The 20,600-nt window shown below is 41.1% G+C and overlaps 1 protein-coding gene across 1 annotated transcript in view; it reads right to left on the minus strand.

Moving 5' to 3' along the window:
• cstf3 (cleavage stimulation factor, 3' pre-RNA, subunit 3) overlaps positions 1 to 11,348 on the minus strand; it is a 115,796-nt gene extending 104,448 nt beyond the window's left edge. The window contains exon 1 of the mRNA XM_060838572.1: positions 11,139 to 11,348. Within this exon, the coding sequence (XP_060694555.1) occupies positions 11,139 to 11,165 (27 nt within the window). The 5' untranslated portion in view covers positions 11,166 to 11,348. The remainder of the gene's footprint in view (positions 1 to 11,138) is intronic.
• Between the last annotated feature and the right edge of the window lie 9,252 nt (positions 11,349 to 20,600).

A 20,600-nucleotide genomic window follows, 5' to 3' on the forward strand; every position in this document is an offset into this window, starting at 1 on the left:
TTATCTTCTCATCTCTCATCCTGAACTACAGGGTTTTGTTCTCATCTATTTTGTTCCAAACTCATGATATCGCTGCAAAGGCACATTGTCTTGGCCATGTATGAATGTTTGAGATGAAGGGTATTTAGTTTTTTTTGTATAGCAGCTTAGTGGATGTGTTAGACAAGTGGCAAACTAGTTAAGTTTTTTGAAATAAGTTATTTTTAAGTTTATTTAAGCAAACTAGTGGAAGTTTTATTTGTTCTATATAACAAAAAACATGTACGAATAGACATTATTGGCAATTAAATAAAGACTTGGTACATCAGGAGTAGTAGGACTTGATTACTACCACACCACCCCATCCATTACGTAACAAGCCACTTTAAGGAATACAATGTTGGAATTACTGGATTTTGAAGGGAGACGAGAAAGTGAAAAATTTTAGTAATGAGCATCACAGGGATGCAAATCCAAATTTTTTTTTTAAATTCCGCATTTTTTCATGTATACATCATAATGAAACATTTGGAAGTGGTGTCTCATTTCCTGTGGGTAGAAACACGTTGGGATGAAACAGATATTTATAGACCGAAAAACTGGCAGATAAACCGTATGGACACTTCTTTGGAATAAACTGGATTTTACCAAAGAATGAGGTTGGCAATTTGATGTGGACTGTAAGTCATTTGCTAATTACAGCGAAAAAAACTAAGCAAAAGATTTTAAGAGAAGAGACTGGAATTATTACCCTTATTGCCAGAAAAGACATTTGGACCCCTTACATTTGTTGCCTAGCAATCCTTTCTGATGTCGGTTTGTTTCAAAACATTATGGGGTCAGAATGAAACAGAACTTCAAAGTTTACACTCAAATTTCTTCGCTTCCTTGTAAAGACTGAAGAGATGTCACTTTCTAGATAGAATCCAGTCTGATTTCCCTCCAAATTGAAGCCATGTTTGCAAGGCCTTCCATCCAATTCAATTTTGTCAACAAAAAACAAAGTATACTGTGAAAATTCAAGAAATTTATCCTTTACTTTTCAGCCATCGGTCAATAATGAAGCTTATTTTGCCCTTTATGAACATTATTTCTGCAGAGTAATGTTGTCTTGTGTGTTGCGATTATATAGGTAAAAACAATGACTGCAGATGCTGGAAACCAGAGTTTAGATTAGAGTGATGCTGGAAAAGCACAGTATCCGAGGAGCAGTTGCAATTGTATGTGCTCTTGAATTAAAAAGGAACTGTAGTTTTAATTCCAGATTGCAGCTTTGTTAACTAATTTTTCCACTTGTATGTGGAAACTAGATTTGCTTTCTAAACTCATTAATGAAACCTTGTGGAACGTGAATCCTGAACAGCAGTACCAACAGGGAAACAAGTGGCCATTTTGGTGATTGAATCACTTAAAACATTTAGACCAATGGTGTAACATGTGGAACTGATGTGGCTTAATTACCAGTGCATTCCTCCTGTCCCAGCCATAGCTCAAGAATGCATTTTCACATGACAGCTGCACCAGATTGACCACTTGTTCAAAATCCTGAACATGGGCCCTGAAATATACTCTTCTCCCAGCTCATAAAAAACGATTAGAGGCAAGCCAGGGCAAAGAGGCACAAAGTCTACTTGAAGAGTAATTTGACTTCAACTGGGAAAATAATGCACTGAATCACTCACATTGAAACCTGTTTCAAAGTGGATGACAAAGATACAATATGACAAACGCTAATATGGATTTTTAAAAATAAAATGCCCTCCCCGCCTCTTTACCAATCACTGACCTCACTCCTATCCCTTTCCTTATATAGAGTCCATGACAAGCATGCTCTTCAAATAAAAATGTATTTACTCTTGAACTCCAAGATTAATTGAGGGAGAGTTAACTACAGTCCACATCACCACCTGCCAATTCAGCAACACAAATGTTCGATAAAGGGGCATTAATGGCTATAACGTTCCCCACTTGCAAATAATTCCAAGCAGTTTGACGAAGCTTCTAGTCATTTCATTGTCTTAATCCTGAAACAAAGGCAAATTGCCTTTCATAATCTCAGGATGTCCCATGTACTTTATAACTGGCAATGTATTTTTCAGTATGGCATCATTTATAATGTAGAAAACATGGAAAGCTGTCAAAATCCTACAGAGATTGTATGAAGGGATATGGTTATGCTTGTGGTGAGAAGTCTTATGCTACTACAGTAACTGCAGTATACCAAATTCTTCAATCTCTCCTTTGCTGAAGTGCTTCAGGAAGTTACCAGAACAGGCCTGCAGATATCAATGATAAGTTCTGGTTAGGGAAGTTCTTCAATCTCTCTAGGTTGCATGCCACCGAAATTACAGAACTACTGTACAAAACATCCAAACTATGAAAATCAAATTTGAGTACTTTGAAAAGCTCTGGTCTTCAAATCAAGACTCCAAGACAGAGTTAGGTTTCAGGTAGCACCAAGTGTCTACTGTGAATTCTCATACTAATGTAGTATGCTCTTTAGGAATGGCACTGTTGATGAAGAATTCTATGCACACTTTCAGAAAGTAAGATATGCCCAAGATCAACTCCATGATTGTCTGGAAGCAGCATGGTGTTAATTGGAAGATTGAAATCAGATTCTACCATGTCTTTGTCCTTTTCAAAGCACAACACTAGCAAAATATTAGATTTCCAACATCCATAGTACCAAATCATATTGGATTCTAACATTAAATGTTTCTCTCTCCATGGTGGGTGTAAGATTTGTGGAGTTTCTCCAAAACTTTGTTTTTATTTCATTGCCCTCACTACTCTGGCATAGAAACCGATCTCTGCTATAGGCAGAAAAATGTCCAAAAACACAAGATCAAATAAGAGAATGAGACTGGACAAAAATCAAATCGATTACAAATGGCCCCACAAAATGTAGAACACTTTCCAAAAAAATTAACAAATGGGGAATAGTGTCTCATGTAGATTTTCAACAGTGCAGAGTAATATGAGTGGTAAATACAAATAATAAAGATGCCTGGACTGCAGATACTCTGAAAAACAAATGCAAATGACTGGTTCATATGGAGGCATTTCAGGATGTTGAGGGCCATCTTGTCTTTTATCCTTATTCAGATTTACCAACATTTTACTGAACTTCAGGCAGTTTATTTTTAAACTATGCCTGATGTTTTATAATGTGCAATTACAATAGACCCATAAATATTTATCTAATAACTTTTTACTTACCACTGAGATGAGTAAGTTGGTTTGAGCCTAAAGCAAATGATTTCTCCCACTCTACTCCCAGAACTGCTTCTAACCATTCACCCTGCACAATTCAATGTATCTTTGAGAGCTCACTCAATCAAGGCAAAAGCTTTGACAAGGCAGGTAATCCACAGACCTTTGGGTCAAGCAGTCACCTCTCCCATCTGGGCAATGCTTTGACCAGCAGCTGCTACTTTTCAACCACTCTCGCACTGTCACCTGTTGTTTCTCTCCTGTTTGACTGCTAATATGTACAGCTACCTCTTAACAGTGAGTGTATTAGCAGAACGTGTGGGAAGACAACTACCTGTGAATGGAGGACCAGAAGGCATGCAGAAATCAAAGAACTTTTGTACCAAAAGGCACACATCTGGCAACTGCACAAGTATAAAACAGAGGACAGATCGGAGAAAGATCTCATCCCAAAACTAGTCATTAAATATTCAAGAGAAAGATATCCCAGAGACATGTTCTGTACGGCACATGGTGTGTATCCCTCCAAGGATCTTCACCAAATTGTGTCAGAGGAAAACCTGAGATGTTAAAGGGTTAATTTGCTCTGCTGACCTGCAGGAAATTGGATATCCCAAGGGTAGGGGGTATGTCTCGGTCTTACAGGTAGAATGCAAGGAATTTACATTTCCATTGCTGGTCATTCAGAGCCATTTCCTAATGTTAAGTTCTTTTTCCCTGAGATCCTTACACACTTAACGCAACTGCAACACACCAACTTCTGTGAACAATCAAAATTTTATTAAGCACAGTACAGTACAAACTTTCTGGAGGAACTTTTAACGCCTTGCAGGTTTGTAGAGTCATGTCAAAGCTCTCTCTGAACAAAGGAAACAGTCCTTCCTTTATACAAAATCTTTGCATCAGTCAGTAATGCCCATAAGACAACCACCATTTGAATTTCTAAAGATGATTTATGCTGTAAATAAAGTATTACAGTGATGCATATATACCATGTATTACGTTCCTATTACTCCATGTTCTTACATTGATTGTGTGAACCTCTCGATCAACTGGCACATTCCTGATCCCAAAGGTCAGTTAATAAAACATTTGCTGCATTTCCTGCTTATTTTCAATCTAGTAAAGGTTGTCCTACAGAAAATGCAATAAACTCCTAGGCATGACTTCGGATGTGGGTGGCAATTTTAGTAAATCTTATACATTTTATTCAACTGAAGATTTTTGAACCGTCAATCAAAATTCACTCCAACCTAAGCAATACATAAAAGCTCACGTTTTGGTAAATACCGACAGTTTCCTCTCATCAATACCCTGGTGATGTAACAGTCAAACAAAAGCACGTGGTTGAACCAACTTTTAATATTTTCACTTGAAAAGCTTTCATAACAAAACTTTCAAACTGTGAATTCTAAATGCACATTTAAGATATTTTAATGAGAAAGTTATTTGCAATTTTGAGGAATTATAGATTGAGATATTTTAAATTAGTACAGAAGACAATGAAGAACACAAGGAGGGTATATGATTCCAGACAGTGAGTCCTAGTGGCTGTATATAGGCCCAGTGATAAAAAGAACAGAAGTGCACGACAGCAGAATCAAAGAAAGGCTCAATCTGAGTTGATGGCCAAGGAGCAAGCATAAGAAGTTTATTGTAGGGTCAAAAACAAGATCATTACCTTTGAATAAGTCAAACTTTCTCCAGCCATATGCAATCTGATATTTAGACGAGAACATAACTGTGCATCAGCTGGACAAGGGTTGAGAGGATTCATCCTCAATAACTACTAGAATTGGGTTTTGTTCCAAATCATACAACAGTGAGGTTTGGTACAGAAAATCATTTTTTTCTAATTACACTAACTGCAACAGGGAGTGCTGAGAACTCTCAGCAAGTCAGGCCTCATCTTAACAGAAGGGAAGAATCTAAATGTTTCACATTACTTGGTTTGAAGATTTCCAGTCACATTTTTATTTTAACTGCTGGGAGAATGCAAATTATAATAAATTAAACTCTTTCTGCGAAAATATAGGGAAAGTAAAATGCAGGTCTGTCAAGAACATCGATATTTTTATTAGCATCTATAGTGTGTGGCAATTCCCACAGTTCAGAAGCCACATTGGACTGATATGATTTTACCATTGTTCAGAATAGAGCGAGTAAACAATTGTTTTTAAGAAAGCCCACAAAGACATTGAAATGGTGACTCCAGTCTACGTGACTCCCACCCTAAAGTACTCGGCATGTTTCTGGATCTGGTGTCAATTTGGCACAGCACTCCTGCCATCTGCAATATGTAATGAGTCACCAAGAAGTATACACTAATTGAGAGTTCCAGAGGAAATGGAGACCTCTGAAGTAAACTGGAGAAGTTACAAATTGCAACTGATACCCAAAGGGAATTACATTTTAAAGTGCAAACAACTGAACTGAAACACACTAAAACGTCCTAAGATATCTAGTAAGCAGCACCTCTGAAGTCAATATCCATGCCAATGATAAGTGGTTAGCGGCAATTGTATATGTTTGGTTATGATGGCAGTATGATTTTTTGGTACTCTATTGTCATAACTGGTACGACTACTGTTAAATATGCATAAACTGGGAAGTTTTTATAAAGATAGTGCTAATGCAACATCTAGACTGGTCAGTTTATTTGTAAAGCCAAAAGATTAAGAGTTTTCAATTACAACTGCTCACGAATTCGATTTCAGCATATTGCAAGTAAACTACCAGTGTGTGCTGACAATTGTTCCTGGATTTCTGCTTTCTGCTCTTACAATGGAGTTGAATTTGCTCCATCTCTTAAGATGCATTTTTTCTATAGAGGCTCCTGTAAGTTAATAACAATCATTATACTCCTCCCTTCCTGGCCTATTATCACCTGCTGGTATATCAAGCCTGAAAAGTGCCTTTGCATATACAAATAATTTCTGTCTATTGGCAGAGAAATTTCAACTGCTGCAGACAATAATTCCAGACTAAATTTATTGAAATTGCGATAACATACTTGCTTAAAATTTTGCTATTCTGGGCAACTTGTCAAAGCATTTATAGCAATATCATTTGATATCAATAAACTGAGTAAAAAGATTTCTCATAGTTAAGTGAAAAGAATTTTAAAAATCCACAAAGTCAGCTGGTACAACACCGGCTGGTAATTCTCACTTTTTCAGATGAGGTGTCAATTTAGTGTATTTAATCACCTTTAGAATGCAATCTCTTAAAACTGAATGTTTCTACTTACTATTGTTTATTGTTCTAAGAATTCCATGGCGCATTCCCACAGTTTTTCACCAGATTTATCAGTGTGATCTTAAAACAATTTTCAATCACTGTTATAAAGGTGCTTTTCTGGTCCTACTCTCATTTTATTCACTATAATATGACTGGGAGATGAGGGCCCAAAACCATAATTCAACATATGCCCAAAATTGTGATATTTCAAGCTGATCGTGTCTTTCAAAGTTATACCAATTCACTTATCCTAAAAATATCAAACATGTTAAAATCTGACAGGAAAACCAAGTAATAACTGCAACAAGCTTAATACATTCTGGCCAAGTGCTTTAAATTTGTAATTTATAAACTTTAGTGAGTGAAAAAGGAGCAAGTCTTAGGCTTTCCGATTTTGTACACGAAATATTAGCTTATACCTGCTGTTACTTTAAACTCAAAAACATGGAGGAAGGGCACTGTCTTTCACTAGAAAGCAAGCCAATGGTATTTGTAGCTATTGTCTTTGTAAGAAATTTTACAATTATTTTAAGTAGATTCCCATGTCACTCTTCAGTATTAAGAGAACCACCGAGTTAGGATTATATCATGTTACAGACAAGGCATATCCCCTAAAATGGAGCAATATGTATCCAACATGCCATGAGATGGCACAAACTGAACAGCATTTAAAGAACCAATTCACTACTTTTCACCCAAAAGATTAGCAGTTGTGTAAATCCTTTACACCACCAGGTATGAAATATTTTCACATTCTTTTTAAAAAGACAGTAAAGAAAAGTAACTGATTTAGAAAACAAAATCCCTTTAAAAATTCTCTTTAATAAAATGAGATGATCACTGACAAAGCTAGCATCTGATTACTCTTGGAATACAGAGGAACCTTGATTATCCAGCAAGACTACAAGATCCCAATGCTTGGCTAAACTGTGTTATCTGACATTTGAGTACCAAAAACATACTCCCAGCCAGTGTCATTCAGATAATCAAGGTTCCTCACTTTCTCCCCACCCCCACCCTCCTCTAGCTTATCTCTCCACGCTTCAGGCTCACTGCCTTATTCCTGATGAAGGGCTTTTGCCTGAAACATCGATTTCGCTGCACTTTGGATGCTGCCTGAACTGCTGTGCTCTTCTAGCACCACTGATCCAGAATATGGTTTCCTGCATCTGCAGTCATTGTTTTTACCTCATTTCAGAGTAGTGTAGTGCTAATTACATTGCTGTAGATCTGGAGTCATGTGGGCCAGATCAGGTGAAAGTGGCAAATTTCTTCTAGAAGCACTAGTAAACCAGGTTAAGTTTTTTCAAGATTGAACTGCGGTCAATCTTCAGCTCAAGCAAAACTCTGGTCACCATTATCCTAGCAATTCTTTACTATACATTGTCTTCAACCCCACTGTTGTACATCCACTTTCAGGTCCCAAACTATCAAGTAAAACATGGCATTTAAATTCCTTCATGGTCTTTCCAACCTCCTCAAGCATTCGTACACACGCACCAAACAATCCCACCAGCCTGTGGCTGACCACTTCAAAACACCTCCCACTCTGCCAAGGACATGCAAATCCTGGGCCTCCTCACCACCAAATCCAAGCCACCTGCCGCCTAGAGGAAGAATGCCTCCTCGTCCGCCTTGGGACCATCCAACCACATGGCATCAACATGATTCCATCAGTTTCCTCACCACCCCTCCACAGACATCATTCCAGGTCCAACCCTCTAACTCTGAACCGCCCCCTTGACTGCCCTACCGGTCCACCTTCATTCTCATCTATCCACTCCACCCTCCCCATCACCAACACCCCACCAATCTCCATCTACTTAACATCTTCCCACCTACCTTCGTCAAGCCCAACCCCACCATCCTACTTATCGCTCGCACACCCCCAATTCCTAATGAAAGCCTTATGCCCAAAATATCGATTCTCTTGCTCCTTGGATGCTGCCCGACTTGCTGTGCATTTCCAGTACTGCACTTTGACTGAAGCAGACACCCCCATGAACCTCTTCATTCTAAATGCAATCTTATCTTAGGACTGTCCCAGTGGAATAGACATTCTTCCACTCCTTCAAGACCCCTTAACTCATCAGACCAAAGTTTTCAATCATCCTGAGTTGAAAGGTGTGGTGCTGGAAAAGCGCAGCAGGCCATGCAGCATCCAGAAGCAGGAGAATCAACGTTTCGGGCATAAGCCCTTCTTCAGGAATGAGGCTGGTGTGCCAAGCGGGCTGAGATAAAAGGTTGGGGGGCGGTGGGGCGCTGGAATACGATAGGTGGACGGAGGTGAGGGTGATAGGCCGGAGAGGTCGGGATGAAGGTTGCAGGATTAGCAATGTGGCCAAACAGTTTAACTGCCAGCTTGCAAATTCTTCCAAAATACATATGGCAGGCAGTGAAAACAAGAGTTTCTTGGTCTCCATAAATGGTGGTTAAAAACAGAAGGACATCCAGCTGCTAAATCCAAAATGAAGGTTGATACCAAGATATTCAACCAGCATTGTGATCTCATGTAACAGGAAAATTGATGAGAAAAATAATGGAGATATTCAACATAACAATGGCCAACAAGCAGCCACCCAGCCAATCCTACTTTCGAGCTTACTTTCGAGCCAATAGCTCGCATTCAATAACTTTTTAAATGTTGTGAATTTCTTCTCCTACTACCCTTTCAGGTAGTCAACGCCAGATTCCAAAGAAGAATTTCCCCTTGATTGCTCTATAAATCTACCTATTCATTCATATCAATACACTATTTTGGATAGCTCAGCCATATGGAGGAGGGATTTTCCAGTCACTGTTTAAATGCCCCAATTTGACATGCTTTAATTAGATCTCTCCAAAATTCTGCAATCCAGGCAAAACCTAGTTAATCTCCTCTGTACCCTCTCCAGCACAAGAGGATCTTTCCAACAGTGCAGTCCAGAACTTCATCCAGCAGTTGTAGCATAATCTCCTAGTTTATGTTCTATGCCTAGCTTATAAAGGAAAGCACCCCATGTGCCTCCTTGACCACCTTATCTGTCTGCAGTCAGGACCTACGGATATTCCAATATTTCATTTCCTTACCCTTTCAAGTACCATTTCACTTAGTACGTAAATGGAAAGTAAATAGAACAGAATGCTGAAAACAATAAATGCTGGAGATCACAGCAGGTCAGGCAGCATCTTTGGAGAGAGATAATGTTTTGAGTCTAGATGACTCTTCATCAAAGTACTGTGTTGGATCATTAGCCATCGTTGGTACAGATATGATGGGCTTAAAGCTATGGGCTGTTCTGCTGATCTCTATTCTGGATTAGTGGTACTGGAAGAGTTTCGGGGCGGCACGGTGGCACAGTGGTTAGCACTGCTGTCTCACATCGCCTGAGACTTGGGTTCTATTCCCGATTCAGGCGACTGACTGTGTGGAGTTTGCACGTTCTCCCAGTGTCTGCGTGGATTTCCTCCGGGTGCTCCGGTTTCCTCCCACAGTCCAAAGAAGTGCGGGTCAGGTGAATTGGCCATGCTAAATTGCCCGTGTTAGATATGGGGTAAATGTAGGGGTATGGGTGGTTTGCGCTTCGGCGGGTCGGTGTGGACTTGTTGGGCCGAAGGGCCTGTTTCCATACTCTAAGTAATCTAATCTAAACACAGCAGTTCAGGCAGCATCCAAAGTGCAGCTAAATCGACATTTCGGGATCTCTATGACTAGTCATACAAAGCAAGCTCAAGGGGATCAATAAACTACTTCTGCTCCTGTCTTGTGCTTCCTTGTGGTGTTAGCTTTCCCAAAAAACACCAACTCACTTCTACCTCTACATTTAGAGATTACCCAAACCATCCAGTATTATTGCAGGTTGCAATTTGCAACCTTCCATTGACATTATCAACAGAAATAACTCAGGTTAAGACACACCAAAAGACAGTGCGTTTATATATAAACAATAACCACATTTACATTTAAATATGCTGGATTAAATGGTTCCAACTAAAATCACAAGAAAAAGACTAGGAACTGTGCTTCCTTAATGCAATTTGTCAATTTCACTGAAATTACAACAAAGAGTATCTGGGATGGCAATAGAAACTTGTCAGGTGATTTCAGCTCAACCTCTTGAATAGCTCCACGTGTTGAATAAATACACGGCTCAGAAGACGAGAAAGGTTGAATTTCAAATAGAAAAAAAAAGTTAACCAAACGGGTACCAAACTGAGAGACATCCTGAATGAAAGGAAAGTTACGAATATAATGGGAAAGAAACAAGACGTTCCAAAAGAATTATTTTATAGTAAGAGGAAACGAAATACATTTCACGTCCGGCTCCAAAAAGGGTTAATCCTGCAGTATGTTTTTGGCGATATGGTTTAAAAAGAATTCTTAAAACACGAGTTAAATATTAATTGCGACAACTTATCATAACGGGGAGAGACTAGGTGTTAAGAGGGTGTGAAGATTGACAAGTTGTGCAGTTTACATTCCCGTTTTGAAAATAAAATAGTTTAAAACCGGGCCCGATCCGCCATCTTAACCTCCCTCAGCAACACGAGACAAGAACCACAATCCAGCCTTGGAGTGGGGAGGGGTTAGTGTTATCCAGAAATAAACACTTTCTTGAAAGTTAAAACACAGCCAACGTCTAAAGTGACTGCTATTACAACTGGATGCTTCAGTTTCCACCATCACCCCCATCCCGCGACAACTTCAACTGAATCCGGCCTACCTGCTCCGCATTTCCTTCGCCGGACATTGTATGATTTTTAAATAAAAATATTAATTTAAAAACCACCACACAAATTAATTATCGTGGGTAAATGTCGTTCAAGTGCGTGCAGAGCTGCCCCAGACAAACTAAAAATCCCACTTTACACTCAATGATGTTCCTAACCCACCCCACCTCCTCCTCCTGCGCCGCCTCAGCGCTTCACAAGATGGCGGCGCCGGCAGGCGAAAGCCCAACGGAAGCAGCCGTTTAGCATGGAGGCGCATGCGCATTCTCCACTTGGCCTGTTCATTTTTTTCGGCCATTGTCATCCACACTCCTACTCTCAATTTCTTCACAACTTATCATTTTTAAGCGACAGGGTAAAGGAAGTGTTAGAAATTGCATTCGCATATAATTAAATAATTCATATTTGAACTACAATGATCAAATGCTAACTTGACTAGAAACTGCCTCCCGATCATATGTTAGTCAGATAAGGAAGAGAAAATTTCGAGAGGATTTGTGGCAATTGTCTCCCTTCCCCACGTGCCAGAGGATAGTGGTATCTGGAACTTTTCATGTCGAGTGACCTTAACTCAGAACTGAGTTAGATTTCTGTTCACAGGTGCTGCCAAACCTGCTGGGCTTTTTCAGCACTTTGTGTTTTTGCTTCTGGTAGCATTTGAAAGGGCAGCATGATGGCTCAGTGGTTCGCACTGCTATCTCACAGTGCCAGGGAACCAGGTACAATTCCACCCTCAAGTGACTCCACATTTGCCCCACATATGTGCGGGTTTTCTCTGTAAGCTCTGATATCCTTCCACAGGCCATAGATATGTAGGTTAGGTAGATTAGCTGCGCTAAATAGTCCGTATTGTCCAGGGTTGTGCAGGCTGGATGGACTAGCCTTGGGAAACGCACAATTACAGGGATTGGATGGGGGAGTCTGAGTGGGATGCTCTTCGGAGGGACAGTATAGACTGAATGGCCTGCTTACACACAATAGGAATTCTATGAAGGAGCACATTACTGAAGATATTGGAATCTGTATTGAAAATAAAAATGCTGGAGATGTCAACGGGTCAGGCAGCATCTGTGGAGAGAGAGGAAGCTAATTGTTTAAGTGCAGATGTCTCAGCGTCATAGAGGTGTACAGCACGGAAACAGACCCTTTAGTCCAACTTGTCCATGCCGACCAGGTATCATAGAGTCATAGAGATGTACTTTCGGTCCAACCCATCCATGCCGACGAGATAACCCAAACCAATCTAGTCCCACCTGCCAGCACCCGGCCCATATCCCTCCAAACTCTTCCTATTCATATCCAAATGCCTCTTAAATGTTGCAATTGTACCAGCCTCCACCACATCCTCTGGCAGCTCATTCCATACACATAACACCCTCTGTGTGAAAACGTTGTCCCTTTGGTCTATTTTATATCTTTCCCCTCTCACCCTAAACCTATGCCCTTTAGTTCTGGACTCCCCGACCCCAGAGAAAAGACTTTTCCTATTTACCCTATCCATGCCCATCATAATTTTGTAAATCTCTGTAAGGTCACCCCTCAGCTTCCGATGCTCCAGGGAAAACAGCCCTAGCCTGTCCAAACCAATCTAGTCCCCCCATCCTGCCAGCACTCAGCCCATATCCCTCCAAACCCTTCTTATTCATATTCCCATCCAGAGGCCTTTTAAATGTTGCAATTGTACTAGCTTCCACCACTTCCTCTGGCAGCTCATTCCATACATTACCACCCTCTGCATGAAAAATTTACCCCTTAGGTCTCTTTTATACCTTTCCCTCACACTAAACCTATGCCTTCTAGTTCTGGACTCACCGACCCCAGGGAAAAGACTTAGTCCATTTATCCTATCCACGCCCTTCATGAGTTTATAACATTCAATATGGTCACTCCTCAGCCTCCGATGTTCCAGGGAAAACAGCCCTAGCCTATTCAACCTCTCCCTACAGCTCAAATCCTCCAACCCTGGCAACATTCTTGTCGATCCTTTCTGAACCCTTTCAAGTTTCACAACATCTTTCCGATAGGAAGGAGACCAGAATTGTATGCAATATGCCAACTTCATTAGCACTGACGAGAAGTGTGGAGAACTGAAGATGAGATGTTGTTCCGTCAGTTTGTGCTGTGACTCATTGGAGCATTGCAGATCTGTGGCTAGAGAAATAGTAAACATTTTGAGGCAGGTATCACTCTTCACTTTCGGTTTCATTTCAAGCATCTGCATCCTTAAGTTTTTAAATGTTATAGAAACATACAGCATGGAACCAGATCATTTGGACCATGTTTCCCAAACTAACTTAGTCCTGTTTGCGTGTACATTCGTTTGAAACCTTTTTTACTCATGTACCCATTCAAGTGTCTCTTAAATGTTGTAACTGTACCTGCATCTACCACTTCCTCTGGCAGTCATTATCTCTCTTAGAAGTCAAGAATTGTTATTCGGATGAGGTTGTGGAGGAGTGGTGGCACTAGGAGGAATTCTAAAGCAGTTCTAAATTCAGTGTGTTAGCATACTGTGGTAAAATTCTCACAGTGATATCCACTTGTTTTGTGCTAAACAAGCACGCGATTCTTTGTGAAATGTAGCATATAGAACATTTAATACTGCCCAGAAGTGGGGCAATGGGTAATGCCTACTTTTAAATAGGTCATTCAGGAAGTTTTGTGGTCGTTGAACAGGAGTTCAAATAAGACAAACAGTAAGGGAAGGAGAGAGATGTATATTCCATTTTAACTAGTTTCCATTAATTAATTTCCATTCCATTAGTACTGCAATTATCTGCACTGCTGGAAAGGCAGCTGAAGTACCTAGATTCTGTGTTGAAGGACTCAGTGAGGAATCAAGAACAGTTGGATGGCTTCATGCTGTTAGAACAATCTAAGGAAGAGGTTCGAGAAATTAGTAGGCAACTAAGAATTAATGTCAGAAATCAGAAACTGCCCTGGAGTGAAGAAACGAGAATATTTATGAAAGTATATTGCAGGGAAACTGTGAGAGACTAAAAAGCAGCCTGCAAGCATTAAAACTTAAGTGCAGTTGAGAGAGTGGAGGTTGAAAATCTCACAAACAGTATTTGCTTAACATAAGGAACATGTTTGGGGCTAAGGAGAAAACTTAGAGATGACTGGCTCAATGAAACTTGCTGTTGAAGAGCTTGTGAATGAGCACTTGAAAGCAGCTTTAGCATCCAGGGGTCTGTGAACCTGGGATAAGAGGGTGATCAAGCAGAACCGGAACAGTTGTTCAGCCAGTCCACAATGGAGCAACTATCGAGAGGGATTTTAAGGCCTGATCAACAAAACTGAAGAACTATAATCCGGAGTTTAAGAGTCATAGAGATATGCAGCACAGGAACAGACCTTCAGTCCAACTTGTCCATGCCGATCAGATATTTTAAATTAATCGAGTCCCATTGGCTAGCATTTGGCCCATATTCCTTTCAATCCATACTATTCATCCAGGTGTCTTTTAAATGTTGTAATTATACCAGTTTCCACCACCTTTTCTGGTAATTGCTTCCATACACGCACCATCCTTTGCATGAAAAAGTTGCCCCTTAGGTCCTTTTTAAATCTTTCCTCTCTCACCTTAAACCTATGTCCTCTGGTTTTGGACTCCCACACCCTGAAGAAACATCCTTGGCTATTCAGCCTATCCATGCCCTTGTAGAGTCTATAAGGTCACCTCTCAGCCTCTGATGCTCAAGGGAAATTAGCCCCAGCCTATTCAGCTTTTCCTGATAGCTCAAACCATCCCACCCTGGCAACATCCTTGCAAACGTTTTCTGAACTCTTTCAAGTTTCATAATATCTTTTCTATAGCAAGGAAACCAGAACTGCACGCAGTATTCCAAAAGTGACCTAATCAACTTCTGCACATGAGCTGCACATGACCTCCCAATTCCTATACCTAATGCACTGGCCAATAAAGATAAATGTACCAAACACCTTCTTGGCTACCCTGTCTATCTGCAACTGCACTTTCAAGGAACTAAGAACCTGCACCCCAAGATCTCTGTTCAGTAACAGTCCCCAGAACTTTATCATTAAATGTTTAAGTCCTGCCTTGATTTGCCTTGCCAAAATGCCAAAATCACCTCACATTTATCTAAATTAAACCCCATCTGCCACTCCTTAGCCCATTTGCCCATCTGATCAAGATCCCATTATAATCAGAGGTAACCTTCTTTGCTGCCCACTACACCACTAATTTTGGTGTCACCTACAAACGTACTAACTATACCTTCTGTATTCACATCCAAATCACTTATATAAATGACAAAAAGCAGTGGACCCAGCACCAATCCTTGTGGCACACTGCTAGTCACAGGCCTCTAGTCCAAAAAGCAACTCTGCACCACCACACTCTGTCTCTTACCTTTGAGCAAATGGCTGACTCTTCTACATTCCATATGATTTAATCTTGCTAACCAGTCGAACTTATCTCCTCATATCTCAACACAGTCCTGTCCCCTGTCGTCCCGTTCCCCTATCCCCGTATCAGTCGAAGCAAACACTCAGTGACACAGTATGGCTTTATCTCCTTCATCTTTACTCTGGACTCTGGAGGGAGAGAGAACAATCGCCCATGTGCATAGAGACGTGGGTTCTCGGTCTTCTTGCAAACAGCAAATTCTTAAGGAATTATATAGTCACTTACAGGGAGCATCATCCAAATAAGGCAACATCTATATTGATTGGGTGACCATTACAATCAGCGAGTATCAACAGTAAAGATTAAGCCATCGGGCTTTAAACAATGGATGTTCTTAACCTTGGTTAACTGTCATTACATAATGGATGCTTTTCACATTGTTAACTGGCATTATGTAATGGATGTTTTTCACCTCCTTAACCCTTGCCTCCAGCGTCTCGTTGTTTACTGCAAGTTCTTATCTGGTCAAAGTCATGCTAGCTGAGCTGTTGTTGCACAACCCAAAACTTAACTCTTTCCCTACCTCCACATACCTGATACACAATCTCATTCCCTCCATTTATCATTTCATGATAACCACCTAAGTGGCACTGCCAAATTTCAAAAGACTCTGACAGCCAGTATTTAAGTAGGTTTTTTTTAGATTAGACTTACAGTGTGGAAACAGGCCCTTCGGCCCAACAAGTCCACACCGACCCGCCGAAGCGAAACCCACCCATACCCCTACATTACCCCTTACCTAACACTACGGGCAATTTAGCATGGCCAATTCACCTCACCCGCACATCTTTGGACTGTGGGAGGAAACCGGAGCACCCGGAGGAAACCCACGCAGACACGGGGAGAACGTGCAAACTCCACACAGTCAGTCGCCTGAGTCGGGAATTGAACCCGGGTCTTCAGGCGCTGTGAGGCAGCAGTGCTAACCACTGTGCCACCGTGCCACCGTGTTGTTGACACACAGCATGCAATGATTATAACAGCAAAAATTACAGTCCGTTACAGGAAATAGAATTTGAAGAATCCTCCCATGTGGCAAAAATTCACCAGTAAAGTTCTTAAGACCTTAATGATTATTCCATCCCCTCCAAGTCAAGTGGAAATGAGTCAGTTCTCCAAAATCTCCTTCAGTAAAGTCCAACCTGAAAACAAAATCCAGTCTGTCCTTGCATACCAATCTGAATTCTTGGGTAAGGGCAGTTAAGTACTTAACAAAGCTGACGAGACTCCCGTCCTTGCAGAGATGCTTTAGATGGATGATACCCGCGCATCTGAGTGTGCAGTGCAGCAGCTGCAACTGCAGACTAGATAAACACAGCATTCTTTGCTTCTGCTCCCCCTCTGCTGTTAAATGTAACAGGCTGTTGTAATGTTAGCTTGTTCAGTGAACCTTCATATCCATTGTGGTTTATTGTCCATAGGAAGGCCACCGACAAAAAGCGTACCAACCTCTTCACTGTTGTTAGCTTCTTCACTTTTCATGCTCATGACTGAGAAGCTGATTGAATCCACTGGATTAGGTTGTAAAGCGGTGGACTGTGGTCTGAAGGTGTGCTTTATCTGTGAGTGGAGAAACTCTAGAGAAGATGTTAGCTGCAGAAAGTATCTTCTCATTTCCTGTCTCAGTCACACATTTAACTACACTAAATGGTGCCTGCCTATTTCAACATTCTTAGTCATCTTGAAATCTGTTACTCCATCCACTTTTTATGATATTATCAAATTTTATACATTCCATAAGCTTCTAAATTGTACTGCCTAAACAATTCAGTCAATTATAAACAACAATCAATGGTCCAAAAATCAAACCCTCAGGGGATCCCATTCAGGTTATTCAAAAATTATTTTCTTTTAACAAATTAATACTTGGCTAATATGAAATCTCTCAGGAAAAGTATTCCAAAATTCTGGAACAGCAGAAAACAACAAAATGTTTGTTGTGTATTAGCAATTGAAAAGGCAGTTTCAGTTCAGATTTAAATCTCAAATATTTGTGGGAAACAAATGCAGAATATATTAAAATATGTTCTTCAAATGAAGCTTCCTAAATAAAACAGTCAGAGTTACAATAGCAACTTTGGTAGAGATCAATATGCTTTGAATTTGCAACATGAAGGGGGCCAATGAAGTCTTAACAATAACAGAATTGAAACAGTTCAGCTTCAAGTTCTAAATATTCTCTAAAATCTTAACATCAAACTCAAAAATGCACTTCTTTTTGTGAACGCTCTACATTAAAAACACAGCAGCAAAACTATTATAATACAATATTCTCATCTGATTAAAGCATGATCACTGACCCAACTGTGTTTGTTTCAAACCCCAATCAAACACAGGAGACTCAAACCCGAACAAATCCAGAGACTCAAAGCCAAATTAAAACCCAAGGAACTCAAACCCCAATCAAATTTAAGGGATGTGAATCCCAATCACACACAGGGGACTTGAACCCCAATTAAAACACAGGGGACTTGAACCCCAAACAAACAAAAGGGACTCAAACCCCAATTAAATCTCAGGGGACTCAAACCCCAATTAGGCCCCCCAATGGACATGAACCCCTGTTTGTCAGTGCATTTATGAAACTGTGTTTCTCAATTGTACAAGGGGACCGTTTCCGATACAGGAACGTCGAGAGGGACCAACGTTTAAAATCTTACCTTGTGGGCCCGTCCGCCTTGAGATACCAGTGTTCCGGACGATCGCTGGTACTGTCCAATCGGAACCTTTTGTTTGCACTCCTGGCTCGCCATATTGTCATCCCCATACTTCCCTATCCCCGTATCAGTCGAAGCAAATATTCAGAGACACAGTATGGCTTTACCTCCATCTTTATTCTGGGCGCTGGAGGAAGAGAGAACGAATGCCCTGTGCACAGAGACAGCAGATTTGTAAGGAATTCTCTAGTCACTTACAGGAAGCAGCATCCAAATAAGGCAACATCTATATTGTTTGGGTGACCATTACAGTCAGCGAGCATCAACAGTAAAGATTAAGTCATCTGGCATTATACAGTGTATGTTCTTAACCTTGTTAACTGACATTACATAATGGATGCTTTTCACCTTGTTAACCCACTACCATTGCCTCCAGCACCTCATTGTTTACTGCACGTCCTTGTCTGGTCAAAGTCATGCTAGCTGTGCCCTTGTTACACAACCCAAAACATAATTCTTTCCCTACCTGCTCATACTTTATACACTTTCTCACCCCTTGTTTCAGGAACTCCCACATACATTCGGGACACCACCCATGCCCTCCACCTCCTTCATGACTTTCATTTCTCCGGTCATTAACACCTCATCTTCACCATGCACATCCAGTCCCGATACATGTCCATCCGCCATGTCGAAGACCTCCAAGCCTTCTGTTTCTTCCTCTCCCGCCAACACACTTATTTGATTGGCGGAACTGATCCTCATCCTCAACAACTTTTCCTTCGAATCGTCTCACTTCCTTCAAACCAAAGGTGTAGCCATGGGCACCCGCATGGGCCCCAGCTATGCCTGTCTCTTCCTAGGATAAGTGGTATGGTCCATCTTCCACAGTTATACCAACACCATCTCCTATCCTTTGCTACATTGATGACTGTATTGGTGCCCCCAACCTCGTGCTCCCACGAGGAGGTGGAACAGTTATTTAGCTTCACTAACATCTTCCATCCTGACCTTAAGTTCACCCGCACCATCTCAGACACCTGCCTCCCCTTCCTGGACCTGTCCATTTCCAGTGACCAACTCAACATGGACACCTATTTCAAACCCACCAACTCCTATGGCTACCTGAACTATACCCCCTATACCCCTCTCACTCCCAACAGCAAAAACTGGATCCCTTACTCCCAGTTCCTCTGCCTCCACCGTATCTGCTCCAAGGAGGAGCAATTACATTCTAAGACATCCCAGATGGCCTCCTACTTCCAGGCCCACAATTTCCCCTCCCACATGATCAACAATGCCCTCCAGCGCATCTTCTCCACTTACTGCACATCTGCCCTTGAACCGCACCCCTCCAACTATAACAAGGATAGAAGACCCCATCAATCTTCACCTTTCATGCTCCTAATATTTGGATATAGCACATTATCCTCCATCATTTCCACCACCTACAATCAGACCCCACAGACATATTTCCCTCCCCACTCCTATTTGCACTCTGCAGAAACCATTCCTTCTGTGACTCCCTTGTTAGGTCTATGCCCCCCACCAACTCACCCTCCACACCCAGCATCTTCCATTGCTGCCAGCAGAGGTTTAAAACCTGCACCCACGTCTCTGTCCTCACTTCTGTCCAAGGCCCCAAATGATCTTTTCACATCTAGAGATTTTCCTGCACATCGACCCACCTCATCTACTGTGTCTGTTGCTCTTGATGTAGTCTCCTCTGCATTGGGGAGACAGAACACCAATTTGCAGAGCGTTTCAGGGAACATCTCTGGGACACATTCACTCAACAACCAAATCGCCCTGTGGCCGACCATTTCAACTCCCCCTCCCACTCTACCAAGGACTTGCAAGTCGTGGGCCTCCTCCACTGCCAATCCAAGCCATCCGACGACTGGCAGGAGAATGCTGCATCTTCCACCTTGGGACCAGTTCACCTGTTGAATGTCTTGCTGAAGTTCATATAGACAATGTTCACTGCTCTGCCTTCATCAATCTTCTTCATCACTTCTTCAAAAAACTCGATCATTAATGAGATTTCAGAATCATAAATTTCTTCAGTGCAGAGGGAGGGTGTGTGGGGTTTACACCAGCTCTTTGAGCATTTTTAACTGAGTAAACATAACTTGATGACCCAACATCCCACTGTATTATTAATGCATTGTTTGGGAGGAGGGAGTTTACTGAGAAGTTTGAGGGATCTGCCCTGATTGGACTTTCTCTATGATGTGGGATAATATATTCATAATATATTACTCATGGTAGAAATTGGTTGTGAATATATTACAGTGTAGTAATGTATTATTTAAAACCATTGAATCTTGAGGTTTTACTTTCTTAGTAAATCTCCTTAATGTCAC

Source organism: Hemiscyllium ocellatum, chromosome 18 (assembly GCF_020745735.1).
Source record: "Hemiscyllium ocellatum isolate sHemOce1 chromosome 18, sHemOce1.pat.X.cur, whole genome shotgun sequence".
Classification (NCBI taxonomy): domain Eukaryota; kingdom Metazoa; phylum Chordata; class Chondrichthyes; order Orectolobiformes; family Hemiscylliidae; genus Hemiscyllium; species Hemiscyllium ocellatum.